The sequence below is a fragment of the Rattus norvegicus genome, chromosome 1, assembly GCF_036323735.1.
Source record: "Rattus norvegicus strain BN/NHsdMcwi chromosome 1, GRCr8, whole genome shotgun sequence".
Classification (NCBI taxonomy): Eukaryota; Metazoa; Chordata; class Mammalia; order Rodentia; family Muridae; genus Rattus; species Rattus norvegicus.
In genome coordinates, this window is record NC_086019.1 from 115,089,833 (window position 1) to 115,113,822 (window position 23,990).

General features: G+C 37.4%; 1 protein-coding gene and 1 non-coding gene across 6 annotated transcripts in view; one reads left to right on the forward strand and one right to left on the reverse strand.

Annotated features, from left to right (window-relative positions):
* Nucleotides 1–23,990, forward strand: part of Luzp2 (leucine zipper protein 2) — a 386,349-nt gene that overhangs the window by 356,807 nt on the left and 5,552 nt on the right. For all 5 annotated transcript variants that reach the window (XM_039100987.2, XM_008759472.4, XM_063278593.1 and 2 more), the window contains one exon: nucleotides 12,307–12,399. In XM_039100987.2, coding sequence (XP_038956915.1) covers nucleotides 12,307–12,399 — 93 coding nt within the window. The remainder of the gene's footprint in view (nucleotides 1–12,306; nucleotides 12,400–23,990) is intronic.
* LOC120100164 (U6 spliceosomal RNA) lies at nucleotides 10,486–10,590 on the reverse strand. The gene has a single exon (XR_005499957.1). It is a non-coding gene; the product is annotated as a U6 spliceosomal RNA (small nuclear RNA).

The window sequence follows — 23,990 nt, forward strand, 5'->3', positions numbered from 1 at the left end:
CCCACATCATCCATTGACATTCTTGGAAGCCCATATCTACTAGCCTTGTTCCTGAGGTGTGGGAATATGTCACTCACCCCTACCAAGGCCATGCCAGACACATCTGCTTTACCTGGAGATATATTTCAATGAAAAAATTCTTGAGTAAAGGCAGCACAAGGTATGTATTCAATCTTCAGAGAACCCTCATAAAAACAAATATCATTAAAAGAGACAAAGGTATGAAAATCTACTTAAAATTTTTTAAATGACCACATATATAAGGTGGAAGCTAATAATGCATAGATCTGCTATATAAACTGTTCTAGGATTTTTAATGTCAATGTATCCTCAAAAAGACTATATGACATCCTTTATAATATAATACCTTTAATGGATGCTTTCAAAAATGCTTAACATGGATTTTGATATGTTTTAAAAACATATTTAGGACTTGACCAATTTCATTACAGAAGTTGTAACTTGGAATAATCTTATTTTGTCATGAAAAGAATGATGACACTTATTTAAAGGCAAGAAAATGTCTCTGGCATAGAGTTAAGTTTTTTTTTAATATAAGCAATTTTTGCTATAAGAAATTCTCATGAACTCAATGGATTAATGCCATAGATGGACTCCTATATGTCTAAAGACTAGAATTGTGAGACCTGGCAGGATTACACTTCCTCAGTGGGAATATGCTAAGTCTTATTTTTCAGCTTTTGAAAGTGGGTTGTGCATATTCCTGGGTAGAGGCAATATCACCCAGAAGTGTCTTTATTCAAGTAAACAACAACTTTTGCAGCAACAGCTCTTTGAAGGATACAGTACTTCTCTACATTCCCATTCCAACAACAACCATAACCATGCAACACAACTGAGGTAGGTTGACCTCATTTGACAGAAAGTCAGAATTGCAGGCCCTGCAAAGATAAATACATTGTCAAAGTCCCACGTTATTTACATGAGATTATAGAATTAGACTCTGGATTGTGTTCCAAACACTCCATTCTCATTCTGAGGAGAATTGTCTTCAGATTCAGTTCAGCTTTGTTTTTCTTAGTTTTGTGTCATAGAGACAAAAGCTAGTTTCTGCATTATATTCATTAGACTTCAAAGTAATCATCCACTTAATTAAACATAGTGTTTTTTATAATGAAGGATTTTAGCTTTTTAAGCATGGATGGTCACACTTGTGAAGTTGTGCATAGCTTATTCCTTTTGTTAAAAGTATTATTGTAGATTTTTAAATTTTAAACAAAACTAAGTAAGATAAATATTCCTTGGCAAATTTATGGGGGAGGACTGTGGCACTGTCATTTGTTTTATACTTTGCATTTTGTAAACTTAATAGGATAAAATCTCCCATACAAAGTAGCAAAATCCCATATTAATAAGTTATAGATAGGTGGGAGGAAAGATAAAGACACTGGTTATATTTCTTATTATTGTGACAACATACCTGCTGGAAGCAACCTGAACAAGGAAGTATATATTGTGTCCTGTGGCTTTAAAGATGCAGTCCATCATTGCCAGAAATGTGGGAGCTCATGCTGGCAGGGCCAGTTTGATTGATTCCATCATGGTACTGTGGGCATAAAAGAGTATGTGGTGGCAGAAACTATGGACCTGAAAACCTCAAGTCCTGTCAGCTAATGAAGCCCTGTGTAGAAAACAAAATGAGCCTGAACTACAACCTTAAAGATCCGGCAGTAGTGTACTAGCAAGTATTCACATCCAGTATTCTCAAAAATCTCTGACGTCAGTGTATCTTGGGATTATGTGTCCCAACATATAAACCTACTCAAAATATAACACCCCACACTTGGATACCACAGGCTCATGATCATCTTATGATAAGAATATATTTAGTCAAAACTTAAGAGTATCCATAGCCTTATACTACACTAAATATCAAAGCCTCTTTTGAGATTTAGGTAAAGTCAAAACAAGGTTACACATTCCCAGTGTGAAATGCCAGGGGTAAACACTCCCATTCTAAGAAAAAGAAACAAAAAGATAGAAAAGCTAGCCCACATCAAAGCAATAATGAAGCTTGATAAAGCAAGGATCATAACCCACAGCTTCATGTCTGGAGTGTGGAACCCAGGGCAGGATTATCTATACTCAAGTGTACTTGAGAATGCATAATCCCATGATATTGTCATATGGAAGCACATCTCTTGAACTATTTCCACATAGTAATACAGCTTTCCTTAGTAAACATCATATATGCTACTATCTCTAATATCCTCTAGCACTCAATACTCTATTTCATTTCCATAGCTTCAGAGGTAACTCCTATGGGCTCTACAGGGGAAATCTAAACCTGCATTATTTGCTTTTTCTGGAGCTCTGGCGAAAATGTTGGAAACATTTATGCTATGTATTGGCAAACCTAAAATCATATGCATGGTTGATAATTCTGAGACCAGCTGAAAAAAATTCTAGATCTTCTTTACCAACTCAGTATCAGGGTATGAGTGTCTGCATGAGTGAACTGAGAACATTTCCTTATGTGGTCCTGTAAGGCTCAAAGTGAGTCTTAACTACTGGGAGACCCCCCAAGTGAGACTCGAGAACAGAGTTCAATGCAAACACAAAAGGTTTATTTTTCTGGCATGTTAGGGTCAACCCTCAATCAGCCTCTTATGGCAAGTGACTAGAAGGTGGCTCTGAATAGCTCTAACAAGATATATATATATATATATATATATATATATATATATATATATATATATATATATATATATATATTTAGGGGTACATATATATATATATATATATATATTTAGGGGTACAGTTTACATCAGCAAGGTTACAGTTTAAACTTATTGGCTAAGCATATTGACCTTTGAATCTATTGGCTAGCAAGCATATGACACACAGTCAAACTCTATCTGGGACCAGAAGGTCAGGTGTCTGTCAGTACATTGTGCTTTCTGTTTGTTTGTTTTGCTTTGTTTCTGTTTTTGTTTTTTCAAAATGTTCTTGTTCCTCCAGAGAACTGTGGGTGGAGAATGGAACTTGGGCCTATCCTTGACCTGAGGCAGGAAGCTGGCACTTGGCCTAGTCTTGACCTTGAGGCGGTAGATGTAAGGCTCATGAAAACTCCTAGTGTCTTTCTGTCCTGTTTGCACACTGCAGGTTCAATTCTCTCAGGGTTTTCCTTTTTAAAAGAAACCCTTTCACTTCCTGGGTGTGTGTGATGGTAGATGTAGCTTGTGAGTGGCTAGGGTGAGAGGTGGGGGGCCCCTCTAGAAAGTAGGAGAGACCTGAAAGGTGAGAGACTTTAAGGACTTTGACCTTAGCCAAAATGCCCAGTATTGGGGAAAGGAGACTCTAAGAATCCCCCTCCAGTAGGTAAACTGGGGCTCAAGTAGAGGAACAGGGTTACTAACCCCCAGTCAAAATTTCTGATTCAGAATTGTTTCTGTCTAAAATAACTGCAGGAACAAAATGGAGAAAAGACTGAAGGAAAGGTGGTCCAATGACCAGTCCAATTTGGGATGCATCTCATGGAAGGAAGGGCACCAAGGCCTGACACTATTACTGATGTTATGATGTGCTTACAGATGGGAGCCTAGCATGGCTGTCCTCTGAAAGACCCTACCAGCAGCTGACTGAGACAGAAGCAGATACTTTCATCTAACCATTGGACTGAAGTCAAGGACCCCTAAGGTTGACTGGGGGAGGATTGAAGAAACTGAAGGGGAAGGCAACTCCATAGGAAGACCAGCAGTCTCAATTAACCCAGAACCCAAGAGCTCCTAAAGACAGAGTCACCAACCAGGAACATATACAGTCTAGTCTGAGGCCCCTGGCACAAATATAGCAGAGGTCTGTCTGGTCAGGCCTCAGTGGGAAAAGATGTGCTTACCCCTTGAGAGACTTGAGGTTCAGGGAAGGGGGAAGGCTGAAGGGGAAAGGTAGTACCTTCTTGGAGGCAAGGAGTAGGAGGAATGGGATGAGGAATTGTGGGTGGAGAGACCAAGAATGGAATTCGCATTACAACAACTGGAATGTAAATAAATAAAATAATAAAAATAAAATAAATACAAAAAAAGCTGATAAAAATGAAACTCTTTCAAAAGATTTGCTGTGTTACACACTAGAGCATTCGAGAGAATCCTTTTTTCTTTTTCTTTTTCTTTTTTCTTTTACTGATCATTTTAATTTTTTACATTTCAAATGATATTCCCCTTCTCAGTTACCCCTCTACAACCCTCCCATTCCATCCCATTCTCTCTTCTCCCCTTTTCCCCTCTATGAGGGTACCCCTCCCTCCACCCACTTGCCCACTTACACCTCATTAGTCTACCATTCCCCTATGCTGGGGCATCAAGCCTCCACAGGAACAAGGGCCTACCCTCCCATTGATGTTAGATAAGACCATTCTCTGCTACATATATATCTGGAGTCATGGATCTCTTCATGTATACTCTTTGGTGGTTTAGTCCCTGAGAGATCTGGGTGGTCCTATTGGGTTGCAATTCCCTTCAGCTCCTTCAGTTCTTACCCTAGCTCTTCTTAAAATATCATTTCTGCCATTTGACATTTCTTAACATCCTGTAATTCTTTGTATAGGGTGCAGGAATAATGGATTTGCTCCATCCCCTTCAGCATGGCTACTGTTGTTATATTTCAGCAAGTATTTAGGCCATCACATTGGTGAGCCTTTAAGTTTAGCTTCTGACATTTTTAAGAAATAAGGTCTCATAGAAAACTGCCTGATCCTCTGGCTCTTAAAATCCTACTCCCTCTTCTTCCTCAATGATCTATGAACCCTAAGTGATTAAGGGTTTATTATAGATTTATCTGTTGGGGGTAATTATGTTTCGTACTAGTTAATAAATAAATAAGCAATGAATTTAAAAGTAAGCAAGGAAAGGAATATAGAAAGAATTGGAGGGAGGAAAAAGAAGGGAGTAATAATGTCAGTATAATACATATGCATATACAACCTCAAAAATAAAATAATTGAAAAAAGCAATGTTTGGAAATATGTCAATTCTCCTGTCCTAGTACACAGTTTCATTTTGTGTCCCTAATCCATTCCTGTCCTCAGTTAATTTATGAATACCTGTGCTCTCTGTGACTTTAAAACTATCAGTAAAGTGCATCTTCATAAAACCTCTTCCTATTGTGCTTTTTGCTTTATATTTTTTCTATAGGTCTGGCTAACCATAATTTAGCACCACTGTGCAAATTCCAGGTTTGTGCTGATAATAATCTCCCATCTATATTGACTTTCTATATTAATTTTTTCATTGATAGAAGGAACTCATTGAAGCAATAATTCATACTTAAATCCCTTGGCCTCTAAAGCATGCAAAGTTCGAGGCAGAATGTGAGAAGAAAATCATGAAACCAAAAGCAGGACTAGGCCATAAAAGCATACTCAAGGTCTAATCAGATCATCCCATCTTTGACTGGTAGGCCTTTTCTCGAGAATGTTCTGCAGATTTCCAAAACATTGAATATGTACTAATTATTCAAGCACATTAATCTGTGAGATATAAATGATGAATAGCTTATAAGCAGGTAGGTAGATAGGTAAGTAGGTAGGTAGGTAGGTAGGTAGGTAGATAATAGATAGATAGATAGATAGATAGATAGATAGATAGATAGATAGATAGAAAGATAGATATGATAGTTCAGGATACAGGATAGACAGATGATAGAGATGGATGACAGATACAGACAGTTATAGACAGGCTCTAGATATTTTTTCATCAATAAAGGATAAATGACTTACAATAGACCTATGGTAAATATAACTATAGAAGTAGTCTTGATGATGGGTAGATATAGTTTATAGGCAGATGGTAGATGATAGAGGCTAAAAATTATATATATATATATATATATATATATATACAGAGAGAATAAAAACTGTTATTTAATTAATATGCTTATTCACCTACTCAGCTGCAAATCTTGAAATATTTCTAATAATATAAATTATCTCCATGAAAAAATATAAAGAATCAAACATGAGCTTTTGCCAGCACTCATACTGTCTCATTTTTTAGGGGTATAATTGATGCACTAAAATTAAAGTTCCATTGCAGACTACTCTTTTGAACTTCTGAACCTAGGTTTGCTTTACTTCTTATTGGTTCTTGTGGAGTACTACCTTAGAACTTGTGTCACATTGTGAATTTTCAGTTCTTTGGACTATTTTTTGCATCATACTGACCTCCCTATGTCATAAATAATGACTTAAGTAATATTAAAGAAGGCATGTTGGAAGAACTACAGGAGCAAGCCTTGGGGAGATGTTCTAGAAGATGGAAACCATTAACTATAAAAGTGAAAGAACAGGGACAGTTGCACATAGATACAGATTGTACATAGCTGTTTAGAGTCTGTTTATTTTGTTTTTTTGCTTGTTTGTTTATTCTTTCATATATTATACCCAGGCCACAGTTTCTCCTCCCAGCCCCTCTCTCTCCCACCTCCTTTCTCCTCAGATCAACTCCTCTTCTGTTTCCCTTCAGAAAAGAGCAGGGCTCCTGGGGATACTAATCAAACATGGCATATCATGTTTCAATAGACATATACTCTCATACGAAGGTCAGATGAGCAACCTAGTAGGAGGAAAAGGGCCCCAAAAGCCAGCAAAAGAGTCAGAGATAGCCCCTGCTCCCACTGGTAGGAATCTCATGAGAACACAAAGCTACACAACCATAACACACATACAGAGAAACTCAGTCAGACTCAGACCAGCTCCCTAATTGTTGCTTCAGTCTCTGAGAGCCCCAGTGAGCACTGATTATTTCTGAATCTGGCCAGTTGTGTTTCAGTCATGAAGAGACTATGAAACTACCTGGATGTGTGCCTCTCTCTTTGGTCACTTAGGGAATGTGATACTTCATCCCATTCCATCCTATAGAATGAAAGATGACCGTGAGAGGTATAGTAGGAAAGGAGAAGGAACAAAGAACATTTATTGAGAGCCAACTAGGGCTTCTAGGGATAAAACAGAATTAATTTGATCTCTCTTTTAATTGTAATTTTATTGCAATACTTAAAGGGTATGTAAATGTTCGTTCATTCATATAGCTCCTAGACATAATTAAAATTGCCTTTGAATTACTCTAATTTATTTTGCAATCATTTATTCAGCATATGCATGCCTAGTTGCTTTCTGATTCAGCACTTTAGTTTCATTGTTTATTTTTTAAGTATAAATCATAAAAAAAGCTGAATGAAAATAACAAACAGCAATTAGTTCATTGAAAAATACCCACTAGCTTCTAAACATTCAGTGATGAATATATTTTCCTCTGGGGATTGTAATCTAATCTATAAACCAACAATAGATTGCTGTGATTCCGATACAGGCAGTGAGTTGAGGTTTATCAAAATAAGACATTTAATTCAAACTGAATCTACTAGAACCTTCAACCACAAGAAGATTTCCAAAATATGTTCTGGGTGGTTTTTTAGGCCTTATTTTATTTTATGCATGAATGTTTTGCTGGCATGGATCTATATGCACCACATGTGGCTATAGAATCCCCTGGTAATTGGGTTTTAGGTGTGAACCACTATGTTGATCCTGGGAATTGAACTTGGATCCTCTGCAAGCCTAACAAGTACTTTTCCTCACTGAGTCACCTCTCCAACCCTTTATGGATTTTCAATCTATAAATTTTCCATATGAAACATATTATGGATGACAGTATTCTGCTATCAGACTTGTGAACTAAAAAAGAAATAAAAATAAAAATGTCCTGTACAAAACAAATGTAGCCATGTGAGATCTCCATGCATGTGACAAAAGCTGAAAGACATTGAGAGAAGTAACAATAATTCCTGCCTTTACCCAGTTGCTGCTGTTATACATTGAAGTAAAATTACAAAGTTATTTAGTTATCTGATTGTTCAACTGAAACATACTATAGGAAACATCAAAATACATTAAAAACGGCTATTATGTGTGTAATTTAATGGATTCTTCATGTTTTCTCCAGCTGTTGTCTTCTTTGTCACTGTCAGGGAGAGTCGCTCTTGATACAAGTGTCTCTTATTTATGAGTATAAATCTGGGTCTTCCTTTCCTCTGTAAGTCGGAGGTAATGGGAAGCTGGTGGCAGTCACTCAATTGAGTTTTCTTAGAACAAATCCATGTTTGACTCTTTTTAAGATTGCTTTTCTTGGGCTAGAGATATGGCTCAGGGTTTAAAGGCATAAGCTGTGCTTGTAGACTTGAAATTGATCCTGCACACACATAATGGTTCATAACCATTGGTAACGCAATTTCCAGGATACTCAATGCTCACTCTTTTTGGCCTCTGCAGGTACCAGTTGTGCATGTGGTGCACTGGGAACCATGCTTTGTATTAAAGTGAGTTGCCAATACCTGATTGTGTAGACAACATAACAAACAAAATAACATCCTTCACCTCTTCACATTCCCAAAGGAACTTAACCCAGAGCAGACACAGGGTTCACTTGTTATCTGCTATCTTCAATGTGCAGCAAACAGATTCTGTAACAGTGTAGGAGTGTCATTCTTTTTCCCCCAGACTGTTAATTTGGCCCAAAGTCAACACACACACACACACACACACACACACACACACACACACACACACACACACACACACACCATTTCTTTACAGCCCTCCATTGCAAATGGAAAATAAAAAAAAGTATTTGTAAGGAAAAATGGTTTTGCATATGGAATGAAACAACATGAATTGAGAAATGTACAGATAAGGGCTAGTTCTATCACTGATCTATAAAAGGTTTATATGGATAGCTGGTCAAAGCCAACAGGGTATCTCTTTAGAAATGTTACCTATATGGACTGAGCATAGACCACACAGCTGAATACTGTATTGTAATGACTTCACACAGCTCTGCCATTGAACAGGTAACAAAGTAAAAATCCCATAGTACTTTCTTTCAACTGAAGAGGAAAAGACTGGGATGGAAAAGGCTATTCAAACTTCATCTTCTTTCCTATGGCTAAAAGTCTCCCTTCCCTCTCCTCCTCTAGCACTTAAGAATCTTCCTCATCCTCAAAACCTCATTGGCTCTACCACCAAATCTTTCTCTTTCTCCTCTGTCCCCTGCCTAGGCTTCCAAAATTCTTTTGCCTCCAACTAAGCCACCAAAGCCACTTTCATTCTTAGGCTTGACTCAGTCCAAGGTAATTTTGTTTCTATCAGTATAAGTCCCTGCACTTACTTACCAGACCAAGGTCACCTCGTATGGTTGCTAGGAATTAAATCAGGGCAGGTTGAAGGGGCCAAGGCACAACTGAGGCTATGACAATTTTATTGAGGTGTAATCTGGCTTTTTATTTCTTTATCAGAAACAGAATATCATGGCAATTGCTAGAATCAATACAGGTATAGTTGCTAGGATACACTGAAGTTTGCAAGCTATAAAAACAGGGTACACAAAATTACTGTCTAAGACCAATTGTCCTGCCAGGCTTCCAGGCTTCCATGATTCCTTATCTTCCAAGGGAACAGATGGAGAAACACAAAGAGGCCTGGATACTTCAATGCCTAGGAGAGTGCATCGGTCTCTTAGGAACTAGAAGGCACATTGTATCCCAGGAACCGTGATCTCTAACCTGAAAAATCTGTGATGCTTGCCTCTCAGGGTAGCCAGGTCAAGTCAACTTTATGGTTCCCTGCACATCACTCTCTCCACCCCATGTTCTCAGTGGCAGTTTTGGCATCATCCCTGCTATTGAAGTCTACAAAGCCAAACTCTTTGAAGGAAGCACTTTTCTTTCTTTCCTCTTAAATGTCTTAAAAATGCATTTTATTATAAATTTATATAATCAAGTCAAAATAAACATAGAAAATTCAGGTTTTAAGATGCCATTTTATGTGAGGATTATCATTCCCACTCTTGTCTGCAGCACCTCATGTAACTCTGATAATATTTTAAAATAAGAACTACTTTCCTAATCTGCAAACAGAGCCCTCAAATTATTCTCTTTGATGGTATCCTCTGACAGACCTTTGACAAACAGAGGTTTGAATGGTAATAGGTAATATCCTGGTTCCTTGTAACTCCAGCCTGATTACTCTCAATTTCCATTTTATTACAGGAGTTTATAGCTGCTTTAGCATCTTCAAAGGAAGCAAATTTTTAAAATCATACCCTCTAGATTTGCCATTTGGGTTATGGGGCACTTTGATAGAGGCTGCTTATTCATGTACTCCCTGAAGAACTTCTGTTGCACTGTAGAGGTTGTGTGAAACCAGAGTTTTGATTCACCATTACAAATGCTATTCTTTCCAGATCTTTCTCGCCTTTGTCCCTTCTCTCTAGTGTAAGTAAAGTGAAATGGATCACCCATCAATTCTGGCCTCCTGCTTTTCTTCAAAGATTTTCTGGGTATCAGCTTCTGTCTTAAGTTTAATATAAGCAGTCACCTCAGGCTCCCTATCCTGGCTAACCAATCTGATTTCTGTGGCATCTTCAAAAACTTCTTTTAATTCATCCTCATTGATGTTGAAAGAGAGGTTTTATAAATATAAAAAGCTTCATGAATTTGTCTGTCATTCTTGTACAGGGGCCATGCTAATCTTCTCTGTATCATTGCAATTTTTGTTCATGCCCTGCCAAGGCGAGCAAAGGGGTGTCATTCATGTCATTTATCTTTTCTATTCTTTAAAAAGTAAAAATGCGGAGGTTTGTATTCATGTCTTCTAAACAAGTTAAGACCAGAATAAAAAGACAAGTCTCCATTCCTTCTACATATCAATAAAGTTAGACTTACGTGTCAAGAGAAATTGTTTAATTACTGCGTTTAGCAAAAGCCCAGCATCTTAATGAATATGGAACAGTGGAGTGAATTGGAGTGCTTTGCTTTCTGTATTTCTGTTAAGATTCCATAAGCCTTATTAGTCTCACTAGCAATATACATTCTACTATATATATATAGAGTTTGTAATAATCTTCTCAGATGCTATCTTTGTGTGAATCCTTTGTTACTAAGGAGTGCAGTTGCTTTTTGAAGGCTATGTGAAGACCATGTAGAATAACTGAAGATCCTGGCTGGGGTTTTGTACTCTGAGCAGATTCTGTTCCACTCTTGATCCAAGTATTTACTCCTATGCAGCCAATTGCAATCAAGAAGTGCATGCTGACAGGAGCCTGATATGGCTGTCCCCTGAGAGGTTCTGCCAGAGCATGACAAATACAGAGGTGGATGCTCGAAGCCAACCACTGAACTGAGGACAGTGTCCCCATTAGAGGAGTTAGAAAAAGGATTGAAGGAGCCGGAGGGACTTGCCACCCTATAAGCACAACAATACCAACCAACCAGAGATCCCAGGGACTAAACCACTACCCAAAGACTATACATGGACAGACCTATAGCTCCAATTGCATTATGTAACAGAGGATGACCTTGTTGGCAGCAATGGGAGGAGAAGCCCTTGGTCCTACCAAGGCTGAATGCTCCAGTGTAAGGGAATATCAGGGCAGGGGGTGGGTGAAGGGGTAGGTGGGTGGGGAACACCCTCATAGAAGGAGGGGGATGGGGGATGGGAGATGGGATAGGGGATGAATAAAAACAAGGAAAGGGGATAACACTTGAAATGTAAATTCAAAGAAAACACTTCAGACTTGGGAGACAGCATTCATGAATTTATATTTATCTCTTCTACCAAAGTCTAACCTAGGCTGATGACAGCAGCATTATATTTAAATGAGTTGCGCAAAAGACACACAGACGTACACTTCCCCAGTGGACAGTCACAGATCTTACCAAGTGAATTACACCTGTTAGTTGTATGTTTTTTTCGGCTAGGATGTTTTTTGCTTTCCTAGTGTTCCTAATGAGATAAATGCTATAATTATATTTTGGTAAACAGAGGTAAACAGCTTGCTTTGTGAAGGAACAGAATGCACAAAACCCTCCAGGTATACTCTATAACGTTACAAGATATTTTCTGTCTTGTTGAATAAGTGAAGCATGTACTCATTATATCTCAAACACACTGGGGATTAGTATAAAGAAAAAGGACAAGATTCCTCTCTTTTTAAGATTCTTCTTTTTATAAAAATATCAGCTTATTCTTTAAGAAATATCCATAACCAATAGGAAAGCTACCATTGGGCCTAACTAATACAAAAATTTAATAATTGTTGTTCTTAATTTCAAAGATAAAAATTTTAAGGCACACTTTACAGATGTCTTATATAATAACACCTATTTTATTTTAAGAGTGAAATGTTGACATTGCAATTTATGTTGTGTAATACCATGAATCTGTGCCTGTGTATAAAACCTATTTCCCTTCTTTTAAATACTTTTTTCTTCTTTCTCTATATTTCTTTCCAGCCACAACAAAGTTCTCCAGGACACCATGACAGCTCTCAAGTTCAGGCAACAAAAGAAGAGAGTAGGAGGACCACTGTGTGTGGCACTCAAGATGTAAGAATAACCTTAAGTGGTCTGGAAAAGACACGACATTTGGCAATGATAATTCATGCCACCATGAAATGTATTCTGTGTGTGTGCAGGAAGGGGGGTGTCTACTTTCTAAGCACGATAACTTTTCATGTGATGACACGGATGTTGCCTAGACAGCAGCAGGAAAGTGTTGTTCTAGGTTGTATAGCCAGATTCTGCTATGCAAATGAAGGCTTAGCACTACATTCATCCCTACAGCCATGAGATATATAATCAAAGGGTTAAAGTCAAACAAGGTAACAAGCAAAAAAAAAGAAAGAAAGAAAGAAATTCTATACTATTCATCACTTTAAAAAAGCAATTGTGCTATTGCTGAACAACTTATTAGAGAAAGGGAGACCCTCACTCTTCACATGATAAAGAGATAGAAGCCTGAAATATAATTTAGGATATAAAGTTAACCAGGAGTAGGAATCAACCTTAAGTTGACTTACTTAGAGTTCAGAAGAAATGAACTTGCAGTGGTCTGAAATATGGATAGATCTTGGCCAATGGGAGAAAATTTTCAGAAACAGAAAATATACTAGAGCACTATTGATACAGAATAGAAAATAAAAAGTGGTAATATATTCACCTGTTGGTTAATAAGGAACCACAAAGGACTTAGATTTCCTCATTAGAGAATTTAGTTTGGATTATACAATGCTTTCAAATGCTTGTCAACAGAGAGACAAATGTTGGTATATAGGAGGGTATTTACAGTTTGATATAAGAAATAGAAAAGTTCTGTTTTGTTCATTATGATCTAAGCATCATTTTGATCTACCATTTTACAAAAAGGTGGACCTGTTAAAAATCCTGAGTGCATCTCGTTGATAAGTGACTATTAGCCCAAATGCTTGAATTGCCCTAGATGCACAGAACACATGAAACTCAAGAGGGATGACCAAAATGTGAATGCTTCACTCCTTCTTTAAAAGGGGAACAAGAATACCCTTGGGAGGGAATAGGGAGGCAAAGTTTAAAACAGAGGCAGAAGGAACACCCGTTCAGAGCCTGCCCCACATGTGGCCCATACTTATACAGTCGCCCAATTAGATAAGATGAATGAAGCAAAGAAGTGCAGGCCGACAGGAGCCGGATGTAGATCACTCCTGAGAGACGCAGCCAGAATACAGCAAATACATAGGCGAATGCCAGCAGCAAACCACTGAACTGAGAACGGGACCCCCGTTGAAGGAATCAGAGAAAGATCTGAAAGAGCTTGAAGGGAATCGAGACCTCATATGAACAACAATGCTAACCAACCAGAGCTTCCAGGGACTAAGCCACTACCTAAAGACTATACATGGACTGACCCTGGATTCCAACCTCATAAGTAGCAATGAATAGCCTAGTAAGAGCACCAGTGGAAGGGGAAGCCCTTGGTTCTGCCAAGACTGAACCCCCAATGAACGTGATTGTTGTGGGGGAGGGCGGTAATGGGGGGAGGATGGGGAGGGGAACACCCATATAGAAGGGGAGAGGGAGGGGTTAGGGGGATGTTGAGAAAAAAATCCTGCGCGTGCGTGCGTGTGTGTGTGTGTGTGTGTGTGTGTGTGTGTGTGTGTGTGTGTTCCTATTCCACCCCCTCTCCTTCTACTATTGTTCTCCTTTATAAACTCTTGTTTCTTTGACAATTCCTATAAATATATAGTTCCCTGGTACTGTTCACTGTCACCAGAGAGACGATTGTCTCTCATATTACTTCAATACATGTCGGGATTAGTGTCTCAAACTTCCAACAGCTTTGATTCCTAGCGTAGAGAATGCTTGCTACAGACCCAGATATAATACAAGGTAGGTAAATTACCCAAATATAAGAGGGGAGACTTGGTGGCACGGGATGAAGAGCAGTTTTCAAGTTCTACATCAGAGTTCTAACCTGTGACTCCACACTGATACCACCCGGAGAATACATTAGCTCAGCCGTCCCTGGAGTGGATTCTCTACAACTGGTGTGTTTATTCCAAATACTCCAGGTAATTCCATGCTACAGATGAATTTCCCTAAAAGTGGTTTTCGAATAGAAATCATCACAAAATTATCTGGGGACTTCAGTCACATTTTGAACAACTATTTGGAGTGTCCCAAATGAATAGAGCTGAGGGCTTTTGTCAGCTTTCTGAGATGAGCATGATGGCTGCTATCTCAAGCCAGACTGTCCTATTGACACGTGGCCTATGGAATATAATTTAAAGAGCATTGCCTTAGGAGATATGTAGTCCCTGTGGTATATCATCCAGTAACAAGTTATCTGTTTCTTTCTTTGTTCTAGTTATATATTAAAATGGTAATTTCTATATAACCCGCTGCAGTAGCGGTAACAAATTTTATATGAATTTGTCATTTATAATATTTAGTTTAATATATGCATTCATATATGCAGGAGCATGCATATATGTACACAGCTCTCAGACTGTGATTAAGGACTGCAAGGTTCCAGTGTGCTTACATTGATCTTAGTAATTGCTAAGCTTCTTGGTGAATGTGAGTGTAAGTTGCACAGGCAAACACAGAGCCTGGGTAAGAATCATCATCATACGCACTTAGGATTTGAGGTCTTCTTTCCGCAAGTCATATTTGAGAATGGCGCATTTCTGAGTTCTTGCAATTAGCCAAATGAGTATTCGCGTGCTTTCGGATCTATGGGAACTATTCTTGAGTGTAGATGTCTCAACTCGGAATATCCTGAGTTGTGTTAAGCATTATGGAAGTGTGGCAGCCATTTTATCATGAAAATAATTTCAACACCATTGGCAGAGGTAAAGTCAAGCTTCACTTTGGTTTGTATTGTCAGATGTACAAACTGACAGTATTTAATTTAAAGTATTACTCAAAAACACAAGAATTACTTTCTGTTTCTTGTTCTGTGCCCATAACTATATTATTTTCAAGAATTAGACTCGCAATCCCTAGTGACCTTTTCCAGACTGCAGTGCAGTGTAAGGTTCTATATTCATTATTTGCTTGTTTAGCCAGTCATTCTAGGTGTCCTGTTCTTATGCAATAACTACTCTTTATACAGTCAGTTTTTATCCCCTTCATCAAAAACTAATTCAGTGGTTCTTAACCCTACTAATCCTGGGATCCTTTAATACAGTTCTTCATGTTGTGGTGACCCCCACCACAAAATTATTTCATTGCTAACTCTTACCTGTAGTTTTGCTATCGTTATGAACTGTGATATAAATATCTGATATGTGGGACGTCTGATATGTGACCCCAAAAGAGGTCACAACCCACAGGAGAACAATTGAACTAATCAATGAACAGTATGAGTTTATTTTTCTGCTTCCTAAATTGCTTCAGTTTCTGTACGTCTATCATCTATGTAGCTTCATACTATCTTTTTATTACTTCATAGAACTTTAATTATAATGAATAGTTATCATTTTGAGATTGCGTTATAATTATATCTTCTTTCTCTAAACTCTCCAATATACCCCTTCTTACTCTCTCTCTCTCAAATAAGAATATTTATTCCCGCACAAATAAATACAACATGCACATTCCGTCATGTTATTTAATTATAAATCTTCAGAGTTTGCCATTTAATATCAGACAACCAGCTGGTATGTTCATACTATCTGAATACCTATATCTATCTGAGGACCACATTATCTTAATATCTGTATCCTTACGTACGTTCTGGAAATAGAAAGTTAAAACCCTCAAGTTTGTTATTCCATTTTAATACCAAATTGACTATTCTGAGCCCGTTGCAATTTCCTATAATTTATGTGATCACCCTGACAACTTCAGGAATCCCATCTGCTATTATTTTGATAGGGATTATATCTATACATTATATTAAGGGCAAATGACTTCTTAATAATTATTATAATTCATAAAATGTTTGTATAATTATGTCTAAATTTCCATCTGAAATTGTTTATAATTTAGAATTACATTATTTCTGAGGTTAAAAAGCCTAAAACCTGACTTGGGAAACCTCATTATCTATAACTTTCAGTGTCTATTTATGTGCAATATTACTTCACCATAACGGAAATGAATATAGTTGGTTAAAACACTGAAGAAAGAATAAAATATCAGTCAAATATGAAATGTGACTTCTTTAATCAAAAGTATCTGAAGCAGCATTACAAGTTAAAGTGGGTAGCTATGTGTGATCAGATAATGAAAACTCACATTTTGGAATGAAGGTAGGAAGTGGGCTATTGAAAGGAGAAATATTCTTCATGCTTATCCTTGGGAATCTAGAGACATATGGGTGAAACAGACACAATTTCTCTGTGCATGATAGTGTGTGCTTGGTTCCTGCTGGTCACAGACAACACTGGATAGCACAGAGGCAAATGTGGAAAGGAAGCCCACATCTGAGACTTAGCACTGCTGATCTTCAGATCGCCTTTTGTTAAGTGGCTTTATTTCATGAACTTCTTATCAATACAGGCTATAGCAATCGTTTTCCGATTTCCATATGGCTAAGGATTCCTGGACCAGCCATTAGCATGCCCACGACCCAGTTATATTGATTAGCAGATCTGTAAGAAGTATCTTAGAATACATTTATTTGAGTAAACCCTACTAGAATGACTGTTGTCAATTTTTTGTGCTAAACACTTTGAGAAATCCTGAAGCAGATTTCAGGCATATTGATTCACTTTTTAAATAGCTTCAGGTAGATGATACTATAATATTGGATAAAACAGAGACAGCAAAGCCTGTTTTTTTCTCCATCTCATTTTTTCCTCACCTTTTGGTAAGTAACATACTAAGAATTAAGGACATTTGCATTTTGTTTTCATTTTTAGGAATTAAGAATTGAGACCTGATGTCAATGGTTTTGTGATATTTTTACTCCTAGGAGTAGCAGATTTTCTTTTTTAGGTGCTAAGGAAATGAAAGGCAACACACATCATTGTTTTTGCTTACTTCTAGCTCATTTGCTCATTTGTCAGCCATGCTGTCTGCTGGCATATTTACTCAGTTCTCTTCCATCTTTATTACTGGCATACTTGCTCAGTAGTCTGCCATATCTACTACTGGCACACCTTCTTAGTTGGCTGCCGCTGCCCTTGCTTATGAGTTCCTGACCAAAAGGAACCTTTTAATCTTCCAAGCATTGTGAATGGAAATTAGAGAGGGGAACTATCCAGAAATAAAATCCGAGAGCCGCAAGTAGTAAATAATGTCAGCATTTTTATTTTTTCATGCTATCAGTTTTTCAGAGATTTAAGGGATCCCAGTTTGCTGTTAAAGGCAGAATTCATTATGCCTTGTCATAACCCTGGTGAGTTGTTAGTGGTATGTACTAGATAAGGCTTATACAAGCCATGTTTTAAGTGGTTTGAGGAAGCTGAGTCCATTGTCATTCTATGCAGTGCTCTCTCATAGCAGAGGCTGATTTCTTAATTTTATTGCTGAGACATTTTCCAGAGGAGGAAGCTTGTATCCATCTAGGTAGTGCAAGAATGGAAGAGGGTCTCCAAAGGTATTCAGAAGAATTATGTTTTCTACTGATATAAATGACCATGTTCACCTCTAATAATACTTTAGTACAACTGAAATGTGAATAAATTATGATTGGCTCTAGAAACCATATAGAAAACTTAATAATTTCAACTTATTAATTTAGCAAATTAAAATAGCCCAACTATCATAAGAATATTCGCTTTGAGACAGTTGTGACAAAACTGTGGTTATGTACACACCATCATTTGATAATCTTTGATCTACCCTAGCTTCATAAAAGGCACCTAACAGCCTCTTAGTCTGGATGCCCACTGGGTTTCTATGACGCCCATGTTTATACATGTTATTTGCTTATCTATACCACGCTATAACATGCTATCTCACATTTTGGTTATTTGTTCAAGGTCCTTATTTTGAATTGCATAATACTACAGGTGGGCACTGAAAATGTGATAAATTGGTACTATAAATTAAGATTACTGAAGGGACTTAGAGGTGTCTTCACAGCAGGTACAGGTGCCACATCAGGTGTAGCACTGTTGGTCTCTGAGTAAGTATAGACTCTTCACCTGGATTCAGCTTCCTTTTTTAATATTTTAACTTTGTGAGTTTTTTAAAAATACAGTGCATAAGTAATATAATATTCCAGAAATATTTCGTCCAGATTAAGTAGAATTTCTCAGTAACTGTAAGGTGTCCACTCTGCTTTGTTTTGTTGTTCTTTCCATTCTTGTTTTCAGCCTTCAGCTTGCCTCATTTCTTAAGTCAGTGTGAGCCTGGAAACAGGTTTTTGTGCCAATCGTAGATATTTCTTTTGCTGTATTTTAGACTTAATTGTATATTTTCATTGATTAATGTTAATATATTATGAAAGGTCTTTAGTTATGTTAATAATCTCTTGTGAAATATGAAACTATTAAGAGTAGCAACAAGCTTTTATCAAACTTCAAGTTTAGTTTTAAATGAGACCATTTCACGTAAATCACTCTGTCTTCTTCATTTTCAATCTGTTTATTTGTTTTAGAGATAGAGTCTCACTGTGAAGCCCAGGCTAGCCACAGAGTCACAACAATCTTTCCACCTCAGTCCCCCAAATGCCAGACTAACATCTGTGAGCTACAATACCTGGCTAGTCTTCTCTTGTTCTTAAAGGTTTATTTCTAAAACTAGTAATGTGGAGTAGTTAAACAAATCATCAGAGTCTCACTATTTCAGCAATGGCTGCTCGTCCCCTCAGTCTGCCTTTTAAGAAGTCTCATTCCTAACATGCAACATTATTTCACTAAATAAATCCCTAATGAACCATCTGCAACCAAGTGAAATCTACAGAGAAGTTCTAATTGATTCATTATGATTTATCTGAGCATCTGTTAAATTGGGTGGGCTTAATCAAGGACACATTTTGACTTAAGGTTACTGACGAAGGATGAGCACTTGAATGATATGATACTTTTTAACTCCTGTTCAAATCAAGAGAGAGTAAAGGAAGAATAGTGACATATTGACATGATGGGGAGGAGGGAAGGATGGTGATGGTCAGATAAAAGAGGGAGAGGAAGAAGGAAAGGAAAAGTAGAGGTGGTAAGAGAAGTTTGAGACTAAGAGGAAAAGGGGGAAGAGAGATGAGAAGGACAGGAAACGAGAAAGAGGAAGACAACCTAAATAAATGTAAGGGAGGAATAAAGAAAAATGAAGGAAAGAGAATAGAGGGCGAGAAGGAAAAAGACTAGATATGCAGACAGAGATAAAGATGAAAACAGGTTACATATGTGGTTGGACATATAGAGAGATGGTTGGTGTCATTTCTTGTAAAACCAAACTTTAGAACACTCCATTCTATTCTCCTCATCTTAATCATGTTTTGCCACATCTCACACTGTTCCATAGCTTAGTGATTCCATTGTACTTGCTTTGCACTACTATGGAGTTCTCTCATTTTCAGCTTAAATGTTTTGAAAAAGTAAGCCAATACTGTCTTATCATTTTCTTTCATTTTTACCATTATCTATTAAACTTCCATATTTTATACAATCCTTACTTTTTCTTTTACATGAATTATTGAAAACATGTCCCCATTTATTCTATTTTGTTTTGACATTTTGAAACATCATTTCCCCACATATCCCCTACTGAATAAGAAGTCACCATGTAGGCCAGAATGACACCAAACTTCCAATAATCCTTCTGTTTCAGCCTAGAAGTTCTGAGATTCTAGACTTCAATCACCACACATGATTAACTCATAGAGTTCTGTGATAAACATTGAACATTATGCCTGTGCTTTGTACATTTTACATGAGAAAAACTGAACCTACACATATACCCACATCTACTCTTTCATGCAAAAATGCGACCCCTGCTAAACTCCTTCAGGAGGAAGAAATATACTATGTAAGTATTACTTTCTCACAATGCCAAGACTAATATTAAGCTTTAACTTGTTATTGATACCATGCACCCACAGAATTCTGTTGACACAATGTAACAAGTAATTCTACCCCCATTGTCACTACTTTATAAATTTCCCCTATGGTTAATATTATTTTCTTTTTTACTTGGTCAGTTTGGACTCTTTTAGGAAATGTGAATGTACATAATTGTCTTTACCTCTGAAAAGTACAGCACTTTCTGGTGATTTCTCTTAAAAAACAAACCATCTTGTAGTAGCAAGTAAAATTTATGTGACTTGAAAACTAAATTTTCAGATATACTTAATTCTTTTTTCTAATTCTCCTATACCTCCTCTCCAGTCTCCAAGAGGATGTCCCACTACCCTACTTCCACCCCACCAGACCTCCCTCTCCCTGGGGCCTCAAGTCTCTTGAGGGTATACTCAATTCTTTAAAATTTCATTAACTACCCTCTGCAAGCAAGGAATAAAAAAATCTGTGAAAAGGTAACCCTTAGCTAGTCAGGAATATCTATGGATCCTGCTATTCTAGAATTCTGCTCAAGTTAATTTAGTTGTTCTTTGATGTCAATCTCACTTCCGCCTTCTCTTTCTTGCATATTGCCTTTCATCCATTGTGATAGCCCTCTGAACATTTGCTTTCTACCAATCTTTGCATATTTTTCTGCATAAATTTGTTAGTATGTATCTCTTAAAGGAGAGTCAGTGTTAGTCATAAGTATTTATAAGAATTTGTTATAGCATATTTAATATTGTACATAGAAAACCCAAATGTTAGCAAAATATGAAAGCTTAAATGGCTATTGTGTTAGTCAGATGTAGTTAGGTGTGTCCTCAAGAGATACAGTTGGAGCATGCATCTAAAACCCTCCATAGATAAGAATGCTAAGGAATGGAAAATTCCTCCCTATTTTAAGGAGAATTGCTTAGGAAAGGTCTTGTGGTCTTTGCCCTATGACCCAAGGCAAAGTCACCTGGGTGGCCTTGAGCTACTCCACAATAAAGGTGAAGTGCTTTGACAACTTCTGGCTTGGTTTGGAGAAGCCCCCAACTCCACCCCAAACACATACATACCAAGACAGAGACATAGTTCAGCCTGCCAAGGATGTGATGTAGGGAAGGAGCTAGAAGGTTCTAAGGAATTGGATCTTTAATATATCTCATATTCTCTCTCTCTCTCTCTCTCTCTCTCTCTCTCTCTCTCTCTCTCTCTCTCTCTCTGGTAGGAACTCTGGGTAAGAGATGGGGATTTTCTCTTTGGGCTTGCAGGAACATTAAAGAAGCAGCTGGCAGGGTTCAGATAAAACAGTATATTAGGAAAGAGAGCTAAGGAGCCCTCTTGGGTTAGGAGAAGCTCAAGAGAAAGGCAGCCTAGCCCCATAACATGACACAGATAGAAAGAGATTTCTAAAGAGCTAGTAGTTTAGTTGTAGGATCTGGCTTGTAAGTAGATATATGTATAAAGCGAGGAAAATTAAGTGACATTGCTGAGCTAGCAGGTTTTTACCTCAGTTTACTCCTCCCATATCTTTATTTGTATAAATATTAGATTATTTAAATGGTCATAAGAATTAAACAAGAACATTATTTAAAGCCCTTATCTAAGAAATTTTCAGTATTGCAGTAGCAATGAAGATGATAACACAAGGGTGAATATTCCAGGCATACATACACACATGTGCACATATATATTGGAACACACAAATATGCATGTGGGACAAATACATAAGTGTGTGCATATCCACATACATATTCACACACACATACTAGTTTAATAATGATTGAAGGTAGACTCCTTAATCTAAAATTTGCATAAAACCCTTTTTTACCTTCTAGAAGAATTATAATTGATTTGAGCTAAACTCATGAAGAATTACAGTAAACAAAATATCTGTAACTACTCCAAGTAGTGCTGAAGTATGGCACAAAGTGCTAATCAATGTTACAAGTATTTGTTGTGCTTCTGTGTGTATTTAATAGTCATGATAAAAAAGAAAATCTGTGAGTCCATGTAAGTGACAGTAGGAATCACAAAACAATGCAAAAACAAAATAACAACAAAACAGCTTTGCATATATAACCTCCAGAGTCACTCAACAAGAGGGATGGTTATGGAACTGACATAGTTTAAAGACTTTCACTGAAGAGGACCATAATGATAAGAATCCATTTCCTGGAATGAGTTCTATGAAATACAGTTTACTTGTCTCTAGATTCCAACACAGAAAAAGCTTCTGTCTGTGAACTGGCATTGGAAAAAATAAGCATGGACTAGAAGAGAACAATGGAATTTTCTCTTAGTAAGAACCAGATTCCTCAGAAACAGTACCCTTTGATCCGTGCATTTCCCCATCCTCTGAGTTACCACTACTGCATCCTCACATCCTCACCCGTTATGCATGGTACATCCCCACACTTGGTCCTATTATATTGTTCCTACCCGTTGTCCTAGATATTTTCCTTATAAATGCTCTAATCATCACTCAAGGTCAGTTATCCCTTCACTGTTTGGAAATGAAATGACAAGGTACTTAAATAATCAATAACCAATCTTTTCTTTATTGACACTATGTCACATATCTTTCCATGGGCGTTGTAGAATGTTTCTCTATAGAATCTTCCTGTAGAAAATGAAGTGGCTAATGTTTTGACTGTGATTTCTGCTGTTGTTCCATATTGTTTTTCTATTAGGCATACATTGATAAAATATTCAATAAAAATGGACCTCCTATAAATCATAACCACATCTGGTCATGCAAAGAAATCATGTGAACATTTTAAAGGATCACGTATTTCATGATCTGTCATGTTATCCATTTGTTTCTTAGTAGACATTAGATACTGACAGTCTACTATCTGATAGTGACCTATGGGTGATCAGTGTTCATAGCCTTTGTCTTAAAGGATCACATAAAATATAGATGTGCTGTGTACACATGTGAAAAGAATCTGAAGTGTTATGGGTTATTTCCATGGTGCTGAATGAGCAGGCTTGTACCTGATCTTTGCTACTGTTAAAATGAGCCAAGGAGGGAATGACAGTATGATTTCAAGACCATATAAAACTGATTTCTATGAAGGTGGAGGACATAAAGAGATGAAGAAAAGTAAAATAAAGCAATGCTTGTGTGGAGTCCAAATGTGAAACATGTGAGAACCACTTAACTCTAAACCTGACCTACACGAGTCTGACCCAACTTCGCAATCTCAGTGGCACCATCTGAGTATCATAAATGACAGAATGACATGAGGTCCCTGGCCTATGTGTTTTCCTAGGAAAGAAACTGCATCAGTGAATGTCGAGAGCTGTCCAGTGTCTGGGTATCATTAAACTCTCAGTCTCTGTTTCACAGATGGAAAAGACTACAGTCTGCAGCTGGAACACTGACTTACCCCATCTTAACCTTTGTTTAGAATAAGAGAGAAGGACGAAGAGGAAGGAGCGAGTAGACAGAGATAGGAGGAAGGGAAAGAAGGGAGGGAAATCAGTCTTAATGTTATTTAATACAAAATGAAAGCTCACGGGAGCTGTTTCCATTGTCAACAGCTTCTCTTTCTTCTTACATCGCTTAGGACTAATGGGAACATATGGTTTCTTGCATTATAAAATATAGGGACATTTCAGCCACAGAAATCTTACCCTTTTAAAATATATCAAAGAATTTTGCCAGACATATTTAAAGCTTAAGAGCACTTACTGCTTTTCCAAAGCACCTGGGTT